This window comes from Podarcis gaigeae (genome assembly GCF_964106915.1).
Source record: "Podarcis gaigeae genome assembly, chromosome: 8".
NCBI lineage: Eukaryota > Metazoa > Chordata > Lepidosauria > Squamata > Lacertidae > Podarcis > Podarcis gaigeae.
The window spans coordinates 64,071,216-64,090,009 of record NC_139684.1 but is presented as its reverse complement, the minus strand read 5'-3'; the positions used below and the strand labels follow the sequence as shown (position 1 = coordinate 64,090,009).

The window sequence follows — 18,794 nt, the reverse complement described above, 5'->3', positions numbered from 1 at the left end:
AACAGATTCAACCTGGTACAGTCATACCTCCGCGAACGTCTGCCTCGTCTAACGTCCACTTTGGTGAACGTCTGCAGGAAACCCAGAAGTACCAGAACGGGTTACTTCCAGGTTTGCCACTCGCGCATGTGCAAAAACGCAGACGCGGCGCTTTGCCTTGCGTCCTTTTCAGCTAGCGGCTGGGGCTCCGGAATGGATCCTGGTAGCAAAACAAGGTATGACTGTACTTGATCAATCCATTCACTAACCTAAAGCTGTATTTTAAATCCATTTTTTCAGCAGGCTTAAAATGATTCCTCCTGGAAAGAAGTTATAGCCGCAATAAACTATGAACAAAATATTCAATTCCTACATCATCTGTTCTCAACAACAAACAGATCTTGGCGTTTGAGATGGGTCGTGTGTGCCCATCTTTCTGCAGGTTCAATACACCCTTTTCAATCTACCCTTTTCACACTGAAGCCTAGATAGATGGTTACCAAGTTCCTCACTTTCTACTTCACAATGCTCTCTCCTCCTCTCTCATATACATCTTTATTACTAGTTTACTCAGTTCTTTATGAATGATTTAATGCACCTCAGATGGATTCAGAGATATGTAACCCACCACTTTAGATGAGATAGGAACTTTAAGAATGCATACATAGAAAGGGACTGCTGGTGGGATGTTAGTCAGCCAATTGCATGTTGAGGCAGATTTTTAAAAAGTACACTTGCAGTTATATCCAGGGAGGTAGGGAGAACAGCAGCAAGAGGCAACAAATGCTCTTTGTTAGGTTTGCAGTTAACTGCTTGTTAAGTTGGCAATTCCATGTGTATTCATAAACCTTAGAACAAGTACATGCATTGCACCAAGAGCATAACACATCTGGGCTACATGACTGAACATTCTTCCATATTATAAAGTTCCCATCTGTGTAAAGAAAGAGGCATAGGTTTCTTGCCAAGATCTTAAATGTTCTAATTGGAGGTGTGACGTTTTATTTTGAAACATGAGGGCCATTCAAAAACTCTTCCTCTACCTACATTCCATAACTTGTACAGATCAGTTTAGTCATAATAACTAACCAGTGAAGGATCTCAATATTTTTGTTCCACATGATAGATGGAAAGAATCCAAATGCTGCAATACAGCCACACACCTCTAAGAATGCAGCTGATCTCAGACAGTTTATTTCTAGGAATTAAGGCACACGAGTATGAAAATCCACACTTTGGAATATATAGTATGTGCGTAAAGAACAGAGACATACAAAAACAGTTTAAAAGGTGCATTTGCATGGGAACATTTTAACCCATTAAAACAGGCACTGTGAAAGGCCATTTTACTGATGTAGGTTATAGCCCCCCTGCCCCAGTTAGACATTTGTAGAACTAATAAAGGCTTTTAAGACCAGACTCCTTGGTAGCAGCTGTACTTATAAGGCTTTTGAGGGTAAATGCATCAAGGCTTTTTAGAACTCCCAACATTGTACTCCTGCTTCTTTGGGGTCCTTTCTAAACCAGAACAGTTCAGAGTACTGAAGAATTTCAGAACATCTTTATCCAGACCAATTTAAATGTTTCTACACATACGCTGACATAGTGGCTCCTCAGTCTTGTGCATGTCCACAATTGCACTAATATTTTTTTGCATAAGCTGCAGTACACAGTAGCCAGAGTGATTCCTATGACTATGGTATCTAGAAAAAGTGCTGCTGCAAAAATCACAGAAATGATTGTCAGCTGTAACCATGTACTACTCCATTCACATACTTCCTCATGAAATTGCAGGTCACAAGCTGAAGAGGGTGCATTTACTGGCATGTGATTGCAAGCATGAACTAGCCTTGGAATTGCAATTATGTCACTGCTGAGAACTCACAGTTGGAAGGACCAGCTGTTTGGTAGCCTGCCCAAAATCTTAACCAATTGCAAATAAAAAGGAAGTGTGTGCCAAACACAGACATTTTCTTCAAAGAACCTTCCTGGCAAGAGAAACACTTTGATTTCTTGGTGCAGGAAACACGCTCCACTTGGCATCAAATAGGAAGTATAATATATTGAAGGAGCTTTGGAAAATCCCACTCTATAGCAGCTTTCATGGATGTGGAATCTTAGTCCTTGGGTCCCATCATTTTGCCTTCATTGCGTGATACAGTTATCTCCCATATCCTGTGCATATCTGTCAGAAATAGCAGTCCGTAAATCTTCAATCTCTTTGCGCAATTGTTTTACATCCTCCAGCTTCTTCGCTATCATGCCCGGTTTCTGTAAGTCATCCTTTTCTTTAACTGAACAGTGCACAGCTGTGATATTGGAGAACAAAGTTATAGATGAGTGAGGTAATATTCAGGGATTGCAGATATCCCATTTAAGGCTAGAAACAGATTTATCCCCCCCCCCTTTTAAAGCACATTCTAGCTCTCACTATTATTAATACACATTTGGGTATGTCTCCAAATGGTTAAGAAAGTATACTGAGAAGTGTTGAATGTCAATGGTCTAGTGATTCTGAAACGGTATTTCAAGTGAAGCAAACATAACTGAATAATTTTGATGACAGCAAAACAATTTACAAGATACCCTCAGCATAAAACCCCAAGCTGCCAAAATGGGGACACCATGACACTCTTTTCCTACAGACTTTTCCTAGTGCCCCCCAATACTCTCCATAACCTTTGTCATTAGGAGGCAAGGGTGGAGGAAGTGAGCTACCCTCTCCTGCATTTCTTTTTTCAGTTCCATAGGCTTTTCAAGGCTTCAAGCAGCACCCAAGCAGCTAAAGAGGGGGGCTCAGGAGAGAAATTAGGGTGCTGGAGTCAGGAGGGAGGAGTGCCAGGAAGAGCATGTGGGTGCACGCACCACATGTAAAATGAATCCTCTTGAAATTGCATAACGTTTTTTCAGTTCCTCACAGATCATATGTCCATTTAATGAGTCATAAGATTCATGGATCCAGTGTTTTCCAGCACTGACATGGTGCAAACACATGAATCTAAGGCTTATGGGTCATCATTTTTTTTCAAGAGATCCCCTTAAAGTCACCATTGTGTGTAATGATTAAAATCTGTGATTTGTATTCATATTTTAGCAGTGTTGGCAAGCGGCTGGATGTAATTTTTACTGAATAGGCTACCAATGTAAGCTTTATTTTGAATATGCTTTTTGAGAGCTCTGTGTAAAATCAGGCAAATTCATGAGACTGTATCAGTTCTACTGGATCTCAGTTTTACATAGACCTCACGAAAAAGCAAGGAATTTGTGTGTGCTCCTCTGTCCATTGTGGGAGCAGAATGACCCAGGGGATTGAGGAGAGACATGGCTATGACCACAGACCTATCTCAAAACGCCAAATATGCCCACAGACCTAGAAAGCGTTGGCAACCCTTGTCCTATCAACAGGCAACCAATAAAACAGGAGAAGCGTTACATCTTCAGAATCCCAAAGAAAGAATATTCCTCTACTACTAGCTGCTGAAAAAACTCAGTTTTACTTACTGCAAATCCCCAACAATAAAGACAAGTTAGGATCCTTTCCTTGAGCCCTTTGCGTTACAACGCTATAGACAGACTGCAGGTCCTGCAGGCAGCTGGCTAGCTCTCTATGCAGCTCTTGAATAAGGTGGGCCGTTTCATCAGACAGTAGCTGACCCGGCTCAATCTGCCGGAGGTGCTCCTGAAGAGTCAGATTTTTTTCCATCAGTTCTTGGTTCTGTACAGAAAGCTAAAAAGGAATGGGGAAGTGAAGCTGGAGCATTAGAGAAGATCTCTATCACCCCCTAGTGTGAGACTGAAATTCTACAGTATGTCTTCTATTTTGGAAACCTTCAGATTGGCAGCAGCACCCACTTTCTAATGTCGTTATAAAATATCAGAGGTCACTGTGTGATCTCAATTCTAACCATAATTACTGGGGAGGTGGGAATAAAAGCGATACTAGATCCTGAGCTACTTGATACTATGCTTTTGTAACCAAAAGCCACTGCAAGCTACAAATTGCTGTACAGGCCTAGGAGCACCAAAAACACTAAACACTATTGCTATATGGGTATAATAAACCAAAGGGAAGGAGGATTCAAATAAGGTTACAAATCTGAGAAGTAAAACACAAACCTATTAGGCAATGAAGGTGCTCTAAAGCAGAAAAGGGAGGGAAGGAGGGACTGGGAATGGAGATCCTAGTTGTTTGGCTGATTAATCTGTTTAACAGATGCCAATATTTAAAAGGGAGACTACCTCTTTCACTGCTATGCGCAGTTGTTGCATTACATTCTCCTGCCTCAGTGCTTCCACTTTGAGAGCTTGACCTGTGTCTTCCTCCTGAGCAATCCGATTCTCTAGATCCTGGAATACAAGAACAAACAAGTTCTTATTATCCTGTTGATGATTTGGATACATGAACCATATTTCCAACCCTTCAATTTGAACTCACCTTTACTTCTGAAGATAACCGATTCATCTTCTTCTTCTGATTATCCACAATCTGAAAAAGATGAATACCTTCCCATGTATTTATTAGCACCCTTAGATGTACTCTTAGCAAAATAATAAAAACTGAACATTTATTGCTTTAACAAATGCATTTATGAGCATTGCAATACTGTGTATGACCCCATATTTGCAATTAGAGAGATTACATTCTGATCTTACTCTCAACCCCAAATCGTTTGTGGACTCTTCAGAAGAGATTATTCGTCCTGAAATATAACTATTCACAGCAATACACCACTAATTAAGGACCACACTTGCAGGAAGTACTAGATTGTTGAGCTTAAGATCTTCATGATTTAAATTCTTCCCTCTTTATCTGTAACCGTGGTTCCTCGCGTGGTCATCTGTGCAGTCACATACAAGTTCTGCGCTAGGGTCAGGCAATATATCAATATATTGTCTTATATCAATATAAAGAGCAAATTGTGATAACCACTTTTTAAAAAAAATATCTGGCAATATATTGTAAATTGTGTGTGCGCAATAGTCAAAAAGCACAACATTGCAAAACTCAGGAAGCCGATGCTTCTTCCTGTCCTGTGCAGCCATTACTATTGGTAACTCTGCCTCAGATGCTCTTCTGTGCGTCCTGTAGCAGCAGCAGCAGCAGCAGCAGCAGCAGCAGCAGCAGCAGCAGCAGCCTGATGCAAAAACCGCTTTTTGAGAAATTGTGTGTGAACTGCAGGGTAACTCTCTGCCTTAGCTCTCTGTCTCCCCTGCCTGCCTCCTCAACAGCAGCCAAAAATCATCCTTGTAGGTATCATGTGTGCGAGTGAGTGTGCAGCCTAACGTCGCCTGACTGCTCTGTCTCCTGAGCAGGTGGAGCTCAACAGCCTGCAAGTGGGAACCTCCTTAGAGACGCCAGTCTCTTGCTGAAAGGCAGGCACCGGGCTGGTAGGTGGCTTAGGTAGAAGGCATGGCTTCTGGAATCTGGGGCCCATTTCCTCCTCCTGTTCTCACATAAAAATATAAACTGGGGTAATAGTAAAAAAGAAAAAGAAAAACACGCTGCTCTGGCCACTCCCCTCTTTTCCCCATCTGCATGTGCTTCTTGTTGGTTTGTGTGTATGCTCAATTGTCTCTGTTTCTCCCTCATTATGCTCATTTTCTCCTCCAGACCCTCTCCCTACCCTAGAACTCTTCTCAATCCTCCTCTTGCCCCTTTGGTTTCTCACAAATTTGTTATTGCTAATAACAAATTAATATATGAACATTAATATATTCTCCAGAAATTTGTAATGATAAAGTTGAAGCACGCTATCATTGAGTAAATCTTCATATCATTAAATGCATCAAATTTTCCTTGCAAAAAAAATTATGTTTGTTTAATAATATTTTATTTTGTAAAATTTTATCAATTCTTTCTGGCTTGGCCTGGTTTATAAAAGAAATGCAAATTCCCCTGGCATTAAACTATAAATTTTGTTTAGCAATTTTTTGTTCTGTTAAAATTTATCCATTCCATTGTTTCTATTTTGGCCTGGTTTAGAAAAGGAAATTAACAAACAATCGAACAACTGTGTTGCGAGAGGCATACATTCAACTAAGACTCAATAGTGAAATACCGTATTTTTCGCCCCATAGGGTGCACCAGCCCATAGGGCACACCTAGTTTTTTTGGGGGGAAATAAAGATTTTTTTTTATTTCCCCCCAGGCGCAGGGCTGGGGTGGGGGAAGCCCGAGCTTCCCCCGACCCCAGCACAAGCTGCTATCCACAAGCCTAGGGAGCCCGGCAGGAAGTCGCGCCGATCTCTCCAGGCTTACGGATATCTGCCCAAAGCCTGGGGCGTGCTGAGCTTAGCTCGCCCCAGGCTTCAGGGTGCAGGCAGCTCTCCGCAAGCTGTGGGAGAGCTGCGAGACTTCGCGCCAGGCTCTCACGGCTTGTGGATAGCTTCCTTAAGCCTGGAGAGCGAGAGGGGTCGGTGCACAGCGACCCCTCTCGCTCTCCAGGCTTCAGCGAAAGCCTACATTTGCCCCATAGGACGCATACACATTTCCCCTTCATTTTTGGAGGGGAAAAAGTGCGTCCTATAGGGCAAAAAATACGGTATATTTGAATATCTAAAAGTGTGACTGTGACTGTGAATTGGTTTTTTTTTTGTTTAGTAATGTAATCAATTTTTCAGTAAACATTATCTCACCATACCTTTGATATCTATGCTACTGAATTACTTCTACAGCTTTAATTTTAGAGACAATGTGCTAATTAAACATTATCTGTACAGTAGTACTATAACATAACAGTTTTAACAACATGCTAAAGGAAAGTAAAAATTTATCAGTTTTAGAGTTAGACCCGTATGTACTAGCAGTTGCCAGGGCATTACCATATTCACCTCTACGTAGTTCCAACCTTATTTCAAACATCATGATATATCAAAATATTGTGATGCTTTGCTGGTGATATTGAAAACCAGATTATCGCCCAGCCCTATTCTGTGCCTGAATAAAACAATTTTTGGAGCTTTCTAGAACTAGACAATACTAATTTTGATGGGAAGCCTGCTCCCAACCCTCACAGTGCATATCCTGGAGACATGGCTCCTGCCTTCCTGCTCAGTTCCTAACACACTGTTGCAGGGACTATACAAGAAGTACTCAAGTGACAGCAGGTCCTAATGGCATTTGCAGTGAGGAAGAAGGGTGCAAGTACACAATGACGCCTCAGTGAATGACAATCCAAGCTGTTTTGTTATTCTTTGTTATCTCTGTGCAGTTTCACAAATAGGAGAATAGCAAGGTTGCCTACCTAGAGGTAGGGGTGTGATGTTAATCACTGAGCTTGGCACAACCTATCTAAAAGAGATGTCTATCTTAGCAGATACAGAACCCATATGTGGGACTGCACAAAGAATATGATCCAATTGCCAGAGAACATGAGATCCACAATAACCACCAATTCCCCACTGGGAGTAGGTTACCTTCCTAAGGAGATCACATTCATTTTGCAGAGAATCTTTTACTTGTTTCTCTTTCTTCAACTCCTGGGCAGTGTCGTCTGTTGCTGAATTCTTCCCACGCTGCATTTTATCTTGTAAACTAAGAAACAAGATGCCGATGCTAAATGGAATGACCTCAACAAGTTCACCCCTTGAAGATGGATTTCATAATACTCAATCTGAACTACAGCCACCCCTTGATCCCATATTGACAAAGTAGAAATCCTACTCTGCTCCAAAAGCATACATTTTAAGTAACAAAAAACACATTTTAAAGACATTCTTAAGTCACATTTGTGTTAAGGAGACAAGGCCACATTTTTCTGTGAAAGAACAAAAAAACCAAACATTGTCTTGTAGCTCTTCCCTACCCCTCATCCAACATGGGAAGAAATTGACAGCCTTACATAATCAGCATGGCAAATTCCCTAAACCTGTTCACCCTGCCTTCACTGGATCCCAGGAGAGGCAGCAGGCCTTGGAGCCTGCTCCAACTGGACTGGACTGTCAACTCCCCAAATACAAGGCATTGTGGGAAGAATTCTGATTATTTATGTTTTTATATTGTTTATTGTGATTCTGCCAATGGATTTTGATGGTAATTGTGATTCACATTGGGAGGATTTGTATCCCTAGAGACAGAATATAAACAGCTACAATTTTTTTTAAAAAAATATATCCCAAGCAAGGACACTCAGTTGATGAGACAAACGCTGGGGATGGGGAACAGATTCATGAGCAGGAGGAAGGACTGTGTCCCCCCACCCCCACTGTAAACTCCCTTTACTGTTAATCATTCAAAACACACCCCTCTTCCACACAACTGGGTAGTTTAAACAAAATGGATCTGCCTCCATCACATGCTACTAATGTTTTAAAAGCAGCCCAAAGCCCAGTGCCAAATTATCTCCTCTTGATTCTGAAGCCAGAATGTTTACCATAATTTGGAAGACAAAACTGATATGACACACTTTTAATAGCAAGCTCACTACATGCCTATAGCCAACTATTTTATTTATTTATCTATCTATTGCATTTATATACTGCCTTTATGCCAAGGCAGATTTGGCCAATACCCATATACTCAGCTCCTGTGGTGTCTGCTCCTCCATTGTCCATTTTTCTCTCTCAAGCATCACGCTAACTCCAGAGTCCACTCTTTGCCCCCAAGCTCCGTTACTCACTTTTATAGTTTTAAAAACTGAATGTTGTGCATCTACACAGCAAGCTGAACACGATCTCTTTCCCACTCCACCGCTACTCAAATTTACTCTTCTACAGCTATTTCCCACCTCTTGCCCCCACCCTCATTCCCGAGGCTTGTTCTATCATATTGTCTCTCACTGCATCCCTGATAGAAATGCATTATAGGGAAGTTCCACCACAAGCACTATACAATATAAGGCTTTGAGACCACACCAAATAACATTCTCTTATTTCGTTCTGTTTCTTCACTCACAGTTCCCAAGAGCATTACCTGCGCATGGTAGAAAGCAGTTCCATTTCTTTGTGTTTCTGCATTTCTAGGTGCAGCTCCTTCTCTCTACAATTGGCACGAACATCTGCAAGCTCTTTCTCAAGAGTGGTCACTGATTCCTGCAAAGCTGTAGTTGCCTGCTGAGATTCTTTTAACTAGAAAGTAGAGAGAGAGAGTACACTTCAGAACCAACAGAATTCTTTCCTAGCAGTTTTTATTTCATGCAAAGCATATGTCTCCTACATCTTCTTACAGTTCCAAGCAATTTGAATAGATCAGAATATTTCACTTCCTGAAAACAGATTGCCATTCCAGCCAGCCATGCACACTCAGTTAGATGCAAAGACCTGGCACAAGTGCAGCTGTATCCAGGAGATACCAATATACCTGATGGTGGAGTTTCTTATGATCTTCCAACATTGGAAGGTCAGCAACATAACGCTCCAGAGTCTCAATTCTCTGCTGTTTCTCACGGTTCTGCTCAAATTCTTTTTGGCACTTCTTTTTCAGGTGCTCAATATGTTTATCTCTTGCCTTTACCTGCACAAACAAAGAACAAAAGTAGGGGCGTTCTTAGAGGACTGTTTTTCACTCATTGAGTGAGTGCATGTATCAGCTTTGAGGGGCAAACAGTATTTTAACCTACAAGCAACAAATAAAATATACATTAGAGACTTCATTCAAGCAGAATACTTCAAGACAGAATGGGCCATCACACAGGCTAATCTCACTCCAGGCTACACAAAAGCAGCAACATGATGTCAGGTGATAAGTTGTGTCAGGTAAGTAAAAAAAATATTCTCCTTAAGACGTGCTGATGAAGAATGCAACACATTTTACATACAGAGCACAGTTAAAGCTTCATATTGGAAAATCGTAGGATTTGGATGCTCAGAGAAACCCAGTCCAGTACTGGTGCCACCGTTTTGGAAAAATCTTGATGTGCTCAGCTTTCTGCCCATTGCATTTCATTATGTAGAATCTTCAACGCTGATGTGGGATTTTGGTGGAGAGGAATTCTGATGCCCCAGAGAGCAAAATTGTTTAACATGTTTATTTTATTTATATTTAGTAAATAAACTTTGAATTTGCTAAGCTTGCCTAATAAATGTATTGCAATTAGCATTCATTCATTGTTACTAAATAAACAGTACTACAGTGGTACCTCAGGTTAAGTACTTAATTCGTTCCGGAGGTCCATACATAACCTCAAACTGTTCTTAACTTGAAGCACCACTTTAGCTAATGGGGCCTCCTGCTGCTGCTGCACCGCCGCTGCACAATTTCTGTTCTCATCCTGAAGCAAAGTTCTTAACCCGAGGTAATATTTCTGGGTTAGCAGAGTCTGTAACCTGAAGGGTATGTAACCCGAGGTACCACTATATTTCTAACTCACATTACTGATCTTCAACACAGAAACCAATTTCCAAAAGCAATGCTACATGATGCAAGATCAGCAAGCAAGAACTGTATCAAGACTCCAGGTTTAGATGTCAGAAGAGCCAAGTACTAGGTTTTCTTTGCTCCAGAGTCAATCTTTCAATATAAACTCAAGTGCAAGAAGCTGTTGTACTCTTGCCTTAACCCCAAAATGCATGAGGGGGAGGATTCTGTATACCAACATTCCTTGCATATTTTGTGACAGTTTATTCTTACTACCTGCAATGTCCATAATCAGAAGCAAAACACTCTGCATATACCATGTGCCCATGTACTGTTTTCCTTTTGTAACGAAGTATCTTAGTGGAAACCAGGAGATACCTATTGTATTAATAGAAACAGCTCACCCTTTCATCTTGTTTCTTCAGCTCCACTGTATGCTTCTGTATAGTCTCCTTATGGGCCTCCTGGATCTGTTTTACACTTGCTTCTAAAGCAGCCAGTTTCCTCTCCAATTCAATCTTTTCCTTAGTAAGAGATTCTGTTTTTTCAGTAAACTGAGCTCGTAAGAATATGTTTTCCCGCTGCATTTCCTGCAAAAAAAGACCAATGGTACGGTGGATACTGTCAGATCCAGAGCTTCAGAAGATCCTGAAATGGTAGATGACTAGTATGGCCTTTCCCTAATCCAACCTTCTTCACCCAAGCATTATTTCTGTAGCTCTTACTTCAGAAAAATGAAGGAAATTAAATCTTCAAACCATACCAACCATGAATTGATGGTGCTTACCTGCATTCTGAGCATATACAAGTCCCCATAAGCAGCAGGATGACTCAGGAGGGCATTGTGGACTTGCAGCTCACTTTCTCGCACTTTCTGCTCCAGCTGTGAAATGTGTTGCCTTTGCCTTCAAAAAAGGAATAACCCCAACACACATATTTATATTTGCAAAGTCAGATATTCAGAAAACAAGAAGTTTTCATTAGTAGGATGGACTTTATACAAGATTTTAAATGGCATTTACCAATGCCTGCTTAAGCAAAGGTGGGGGAGGGAGAGTAATGGAAAGGGAAAAGGGAACTGGGGATGAGGCTACCTTCCATTGTCATCCCTCAATTTAAACAATAAATATGTGTTGTGTGAAAGTGAGCCCAGGTTTGAATATAACACTAAACCAAGTCACAGCTTAGTGTGACAACTTAAATGCCAGAACCCCCATGTTTGCTCACTCATGCTAAACCATAGTATGGCTTAGTGTTACATGTTAATTACATGCTAACTGAGCGACAGTCTCAGACTCGATAGTTGGAAATCTAAAAGATTATTTCCATTTCCTACCTGTCAATGAGGATTTCTTTCTCCCTGAGCAGGTTCTCATTTGAATTTACAATACCAACCCACTGGGCTGGATCAACAGTGTGCAGTGAAGTACTGCTCCCCAAGGGATGGTAGCAAGGAGCTTTGTTTTGCAGCTGGAATCATGAGGGTCAGACAGAAATAAGGCATTAGGTTCAGCTCAGACACAACTTTTAAGAGGCTATTCGCTTCCATGCACCAATACATAGAAGACTCATCTTACACCCAGCTATTCCAGACACACATCAAAACACTATGAAAAAAATAGCTCCATAAAGAACTGCACTCAATAATTTTGTGTTACAGAGGAATGATACACTGGACCAACCATGAAAGTTCCCTTTCTTCAGGGAATGGAGGGGATTTGCTCTAAGTCACTAAACAACAATGGTTTCATCTCACTAGAAGAGTGTGGATTTTTTGACAAAGTTTTCAAAAAGGCAAAATGAATCACAGTCATTTTGCTAACTGTTACTTGTCTGCAATTTTTTCCATACACAGTCAAAAAGAACTCATGATTTATAGCAACAACGTTTGGAAAAACAAGGCTGGAATATGCACTTTGGAGAATCCCTAAACCCCTTAAAAACCAGATACAACAAATACAGGACTTCTCCCTATGCATACCCATGGGCTGCCCATTTTTTCAGGAACTTCTCCTTTAAAAATGGCACAGTGCCACCTCTCCCTGTAAACTAAAGCACCACATAGACAATACTAATGATTATCAATTCCACCCTCATTAATCGTTAGTCAAGGAAGCATATTACCTTGTACTCTTTCACCAGACAAATCCATACAACAGCAATGGTCACTGACAACTGTATATTTTATTTCTATTAAACCACTATCATAGAGATTAAAACAGAAACCAATTTAAAGGAGAAAGACTCACACTTAAATAGAAAGTGGAAACATATATATTTCAGAAAAATAACATGCAATGGAATAACTCTGTTTATATGCAACTGTGAATAAGGGCTAAAAGTGCTATTCAACTTTATACTCTTGTGTCCACACACTCTCTTAAACTAAAGCAGATTGTTTCAAAAAGACCTTCTACCTGAATCTGCTCCATTTGCAGGCGAACCCGGTCCAAGTGCTGATTCCAGGCACTAAGCGCACAATTCTCATGCTGATGTAGTGTGCAAGTTTCCTGCTTCCACAGCTGAGACTGAGCAGCTGTTGGGCTGGGGTACATAGTAGCAGAATTAAGCCTCAAGGGTACCTGCTTTTCACAGACTCTGTTGGTTTCTGTTGCTGGTTTAACATCTAGCAGCACTTCGCATGGGTCTTTTTCTAGGCCAGTAACAGCAGTATCTGAATTACACATTTGAAGCTGGGACCAAGGACCAGCAGACTGCTTATCCAGAAGAGGAGATTGGTTAAACGTGAGTTCAGCAGCCAATCTAATGGGTTTCTGAGCACATTCCACATTTGTTTGGTCAGGAGCAAGGAAAGAGGATTGGTTACAGCCATTTTCCACTGAAGTTTGATAAAGATGAACAGGGTTCCTGTGAAACACCTGGGAGTGCCTCAGAGTATCAGGATCATGGTTGGACATCAGCCCTCCTGTGCTACTTGAAGAGACTGGCAGAGAGGAAGTCAGGGTGGTCCGAAGTATGCTTGATTCACCCACTGAACAAGAAGACCTATCTAGCATGGAAGGCATGACATGAGCTGTAGGGATGGCCACTTGGGTTTTGATGGGCTGAAATGAAGAACCGTCACTGGAACTGCAGAATGCTGGGAAAAGAAAAACGACTGGTAGATTAGGCTCAAAACATTACACTTTAGAGAAGTGTAGCTTATCTGTACACTACGCAGCTAGGCACCTCACACATTGCAGCAGAGCTACTACAGTATATGATAAAAAGGAAAAGCCATTTTCTTATAAACAATAGCTATATTTCCTAGCTTATTTACATCAGCCTCTGGACACAATTCAAATGTGAACATGCAACCAGACTAACTTTCATTTGATCAAATGAGATCTTAAAAGAAAAGTGGAACTTTATAGCTGCTCATAAAAAACATATTGAAGTGTGGCTTTATAAAATGCTAACACTTACTCAGGACAGAGGAGCTGAGCTTTTGATTAGGTTCCAACCCACAGCACTGCAATTCTCATTTGCTTGCGGACACGTCAAGTGAAGTTGGCGACTACCCTAAAGCAGCAGTAGATTGGAACACCTCCTAGAAAAGTGAAGCAATTGCTGCCCTGTTTGGCATTAGCTTCCCCCCAAAATAAGCTTTGATTCTCCCCAACAGCTGTACAGAATAAGGCTGTACGAATGCTGAAAATACTGACGCAGAAGTACCAGAACTGACTAGATGGAAGTGTGAAGTTATTCTTAGCAACTCTCAGGTTTCAATACAGGAAAAACAACAACAGTTCAACCAAACAGCAAGGCACCATATTGACTAACAGTATTTATTCCTCTCCATATTCTTGGGTACCTTTGCATGAATTTAAGTCAGCAAAAATACAATTTAAAGGTTTGTCTCTCTGGGATACAGCTTCTTTCCTGTTGATCTCATATTGCCACATGTTTGCTATACCCAAATGCTGCAATGAAGGGGAATGCCCTAGTTTGATTATCACAGGATTGATGCTATGCATGGCATGGTTAAGCATCAACTGACAAGATGCCAATATGAAATATGTCAGAAGAATTGGTCAGCTGATAACTCCTCCAAGAACTGAAGTTTGATTATGCAAGAGCTAGACACATTTCAAAAACAGGAGGGCAACACAGTGTTGCTTAGTATTTATTAAGCCAATCATACAAAGATGTGATGGCTATATACTAATCAGAATACTGGCACTAGGAAACAAATTCTATTAAGAGCAGAACAGAGCATGACTCTGCATGTATGCGATCCCACATTAGATTTCTAGAATTTCTTATTTGCAGAATACAGAAGTGCTGGGAAAGTTATTTAAGACACCATGGAAAACTAAAAGCACACATGCTGTCTCTTAAATTAGGTGCATCTGGGTGTGCCCAGAGAATATTTGCATAGGAAAATTCACATCTCAGCTAAGCCACTCACCTTGGTGGCCTACTTCGCACATGGCATTTACCCATCAAGAGTGTAGAATGGTGTTGGGAGGCAATGCACATATGCAGGCTATGCAACATCTCCATAAGAACTCCTTATGAGAGATGAAAAGAGGGAAGTAGACTAGGGGCACAGCTACAGATGTGGATGACAGGGAAAGAGAAGGCACCCACAGTAGCCAGGAAAAGATGGAGCAAGTCACATCCTTTCTCCCACCTGAACACCCCCAGGCACCTCATGAACAAGTGCTTGCTCTCCTTACCGGGACACTGGTTAACAGGTCTTTAGTTCAGTGCCAGCAATTTGGATCTTGAAGTGGTGAGGCAAGTGCTTGCTTCCTTACCAAGGGAGTCTGAGTACCAAGGGAGTCTGAGTTTGTAAGATGCAGTTACAGCTGGACACTCTGAAATGTATTTAGGGTGTAGTCTACCTTCTAAACCAAGGAGACAACTTCATATAATGCAAAAAAGAAATGGACACTGTATATGTGACAGGGTACCAACAAATTACTTTTCAATTGATGCGTATATAAACAGCAAAATAGATGTTTCATTAACATCACACATAGCATGCACTAAGCAAATGCCTTCCCCCACATCCCATACTAATGTATATCTGTGTAGGGAAAGTTTTATATGCAAAGTTGCCCACTGCTAAGATAAGCTAAAGGGCATATCAAGTTTCCTTTACGGTACACAGTCACATCATGGATAATTTTTCTACAGTCAGAAGTTCCCAAAGCCATTAGCTCTGTAACCAACTGTAACCTTTGAAATTTCCTAAAATGGAAACAAATTTCAATTCAAAGGAACTTAAAAGACCATGTGCAGCAAGAAGCTGATCTGTTTCCTGGTTGACAAAGTCTCAGAAAAGGGAGATAAAAAGACAACCAGACTGTGGAGGCCTATTTATTTATTTTCAAAATCTGGATCCATTCTTCAGCTAATATACTCAGAGCAGCAAAAAACAACTTATTAAAATAGAATAAAATATTATATTAATAAAACAGAGAGTGGAGGCAAAACCAGCAATTAATATCAGCCAGTTTCTAGCCTGCAAGTCCTGGACAACAGAGAACACATGTCACCAGAAGAAAAAAACAAAAACAAATTTGGTGCCAGGATAATTTTCTAGGAAAAATTCTTCAAATGGAGGTTATCACCAGTTGCCTAGCCTCTCAAGGTAGGAGTAGTACTCAGAGTAATTAACATTAAATACTCTGGAAATTAACATTAAATATCAGACAGACATGTGTAGGAGAAAGCAATCCTTCAACAAGTCAGATCACACATATTTAGGGTTTTACAGGCAACAGCCAGCACTTTGAATTATGTTCAGAAAATAGGCTACTAGCAAGTGGTGTAGTTTTAAAAATGGCAACATCTGATCCTTGCAGCCAATCCAAGGCAGTTTCTGAACAGTCTTCAAGGGAGTCCCACATACAACACACTGCAACAGTCCAATAGTCAGGACTGAACTTCAGTTTATTGGTCCTCATTCAGTTCATTACCAATCCTAAATACAGATTCAGTTCTGCCACTGTCTCATCTGAAAAAGTGTGCAAAAATATGAGAAGGAACATCAACCCGGAATGTATTGGAACTTAAAAATGGAAACTTACCATCAGTTCTGTTCGAGGAGGAGGTCTCAGTTAGAGTGTCCCCAAAGGCAGCCATGCTTGGAACTATGACCAAAGTATCTATCTGGAATTTAAGATAAATACCAAATTTACAAGACTGTATCTAGCCAATCACTCTTCTAATCTTACATAAAGCTTTATATCTAGAAGAATTCCTAAAACAAGTATAAGGAACACATCCTATTCCACAACCTATAGACAGATCTCCAGAGTATATTCTCATTCTCTTGTGTATGGTATAAAGATATCACTACAGTATGTGTACAAGGTATACAGACAAACAGGCAGGCTCTGGAAAAAAATTCAATGGTAATATGCTATGAAGAGAGAAAGGGTGTAAGATCAGGCTTAATTCTTGTATGTTGAGTTAGTCACACTCCCTCCCCCACTTCACCCTTCTAAGGTATTATGTACTGTAATACATATATATATGCTGTAAGTCACTTGCAGACCTTCAGGTGACAAGTGACTAAGTCTAATAAATGAATGAATACATAACACAATCCTTTTAATTCTGATTCAATGGCTAGAATTCAATGGCTAGAATGGCTTTCACATTCATTTCCAACATTCAATAGCGGCAAGAGTTCAACAGTTCTCTGTGGGGCATATTCATGCAAAATCTGGAGCAATGCCTTTGAGCCTCTCTCAAGAGGAGACTTGTGTCATGTGTGATATATAGGAGATCATCTATATGTTTTATTTTCACATTTTAAAAGCACATGTATAATATTTTTATCCTGTTCCCTGACCTGGGAAGTTTAAAAAAAAACAAAAAAAAAACCTTTGCATTACCAATGCTGTGCATGTTTATTTGAAAGTCCTGTTAAATTTCATAGGACCTAATCCCAAATGTGTGAATAGGATTACAGCCATTGTGCATATTAAGAAGGTAGGAGTCATGTAGCACACTTAAATTGCCTGTCACCTAATGCATCTGCCAAAATTAAGTTCTGGGTTTGCCAAAATAAAGAATGCCACATTTCTTTTTATCTTTGCTCTTTACCTAAGCAGGAATTTGTGGTTTCATTTGAAGTGTGTAGGAAAGAACAGGTTTACAGGGTAGGCGTTGTTTTTTTCAAAGAAATGGGGGCAGCAGCCATTTTTTCCTTCTCCATCCTTAAACCCCAAGTGTGTAAGCAAGTATCTCAGCATCTGTGAGGGACTCAGCTTGTAATCTCCATTTTAGACATTAACTACAAGCAGATCTTAAAGTGAACATCCAGTGTAGTTACCCCTATTTTGTGTAACATCCTGCCCAATCAAAATTTCTATAGATCTCAAAAGATTTCAATTTTTGTGGCATTTTGGTTGGACGCAATAAAGGCATTACCCAACCGCAGCCTCTAAATATATATTGCTTCTAATTGCAGCTGCAATTCGACATGTTTGGAATGTACCTGGAAATAAGTCCTACGGCACTCAGCTGGACTCACGTCTTCAGTGCAAACGCCAAGAAATGCACCTTAAGGCATAGGTTCCCTGTACTATGGTCTGTGGCCCACCAGTGGCCTATAAGCTTCGTTCATGTAGTCCATGGCATGTCTACATTAAATATTCATTTCGATTTTCAATTGTATTTTTATTGCTTCTATTTCTTGCATTATATTACAATTTGAGTTCTATGGAATGCAAATTGCAACACAATTAAATACAATATAAAACAAAAGAATGAATAAAAATACAACTAAAAAGCATTCAGCATCTAGCAGAGCACATTGCAATTACTACAATGGGCAGAAGAATCATTAAGTGGTCTATAGATTTTGATGGAGTTCACTTTCAAGTAAGCCTGGTTTTAAGTTTCTAGCCCATGACTTATTTAGAATCCTCTCAATCCGCATCATGTGTACATGAAGAGCATCTTTCCTTCAAAGAGCCACCAAGGGGGGGAAAGGAAGAAATCCGGCAATGGTGTTTTAGGGGCGAGTTATGAGTGTATTTTAAGGCTAAATAGTGCCTGTCTGAGGGCACAGAAGGACACCCATCTCCTCACTACCTCTCCCTCCATCCCGGTTTCGGGTAAAGCCGTGGTTGTTTATACCGAAGAATATACAATATTTCAGGGCTTCTGAGCGGCGAATTAAATGGGGTCAGGGCTAAACCCACAAACAGGAAAGTTATTTTGTATTATTATTTTACCTCTAGCGTACAAATGACGGGTCCGCGAACAAAGGTCTCTTTGAGCGAGTGCTGAGGTAAAACACATCCGTTCACAACTCGGATAAGAGCAGACGACGACGAAATCTCCCCAGACAACTCCGGGAAAGCGGAGCCTTAGACCTCCCGCCGCTCACTGCGCACGCGCAACGACCGTTGCACGCGGGTGACAAGAAAAAGGCTCACGACGCTCCACCTTCTCCATTGTTGCCACGCCCCCTCCCTCGTAGAGTGACCGTTGAAGGCTCGCGCCTTCGGCCGCGGGGCGGCGCCACGCCTCTTTTCTCTGCCAGTTGGCAAGG

The 18,794-nt window shown here is 40.8% G+C and overlaps 1 protein-coding gene across 4 annotated transcripts; it reads right to left on the bottom strand.

The window, feature by feature from the left end:
- Nucleotides 1-1,124: 1,124 nt before the first annotated feature.
- CEP85 (centrosomal protein 85) lies at nt 1,125-18,772 on the bottom strand. Of its 4 annotated transcripts, XM_083750765.1 has the most exons (14): nt 18,475-18,615; nt 16,525-17,954; nt 16,315-16,475; nt 12,691-13,373; nt 11,610-11,743; nt 11,061-11,178; nt 10,678-10,863; nt 9,278-9,430; nt 8,891-9,045; nt 7,396-7,513; nt 4,415-4,465; nt 4,219-4,326; nt 3,481-3,706; nt 1,125-2,288 (listed from the first exon to the last, which is right to left on the bottom strand). In XM_083750765.1, the coding sequence occupies exons 3-14, from the start codon at nt 16,367-16,369 to the stop codon at nt 2,125-2,127; spliced, it is 2,151 nt and encodes a 716-aa protein (XP_083606891.1). In that variant the 5' UTR covers nt 16,370-16,475; nt 16,525-17,954; nt 18,475-18,615; the 3' UTR covers nt 1,125-2,124. The 4 variants fall into 4 exon arrangements, with proteins under 4 accessions (XP_083606891.1, XP_083606890.1, XP_083606892.1 ...); XM_083750764.1 differs by lacking the exon at nt 16,525-17,954 and having other exon boundaries at nt 16,315-16,396; nt 18,475-18,772; XM_083750766.1 differs by lacking the exons at nt 16,315-16,475; nt 16,525-17,954; nt 18,475-18,615 and adding an exon at nt 13,463-13,696.
- Nucleotides 18,773-18,794: the final 22 nt, after the last annotated feature.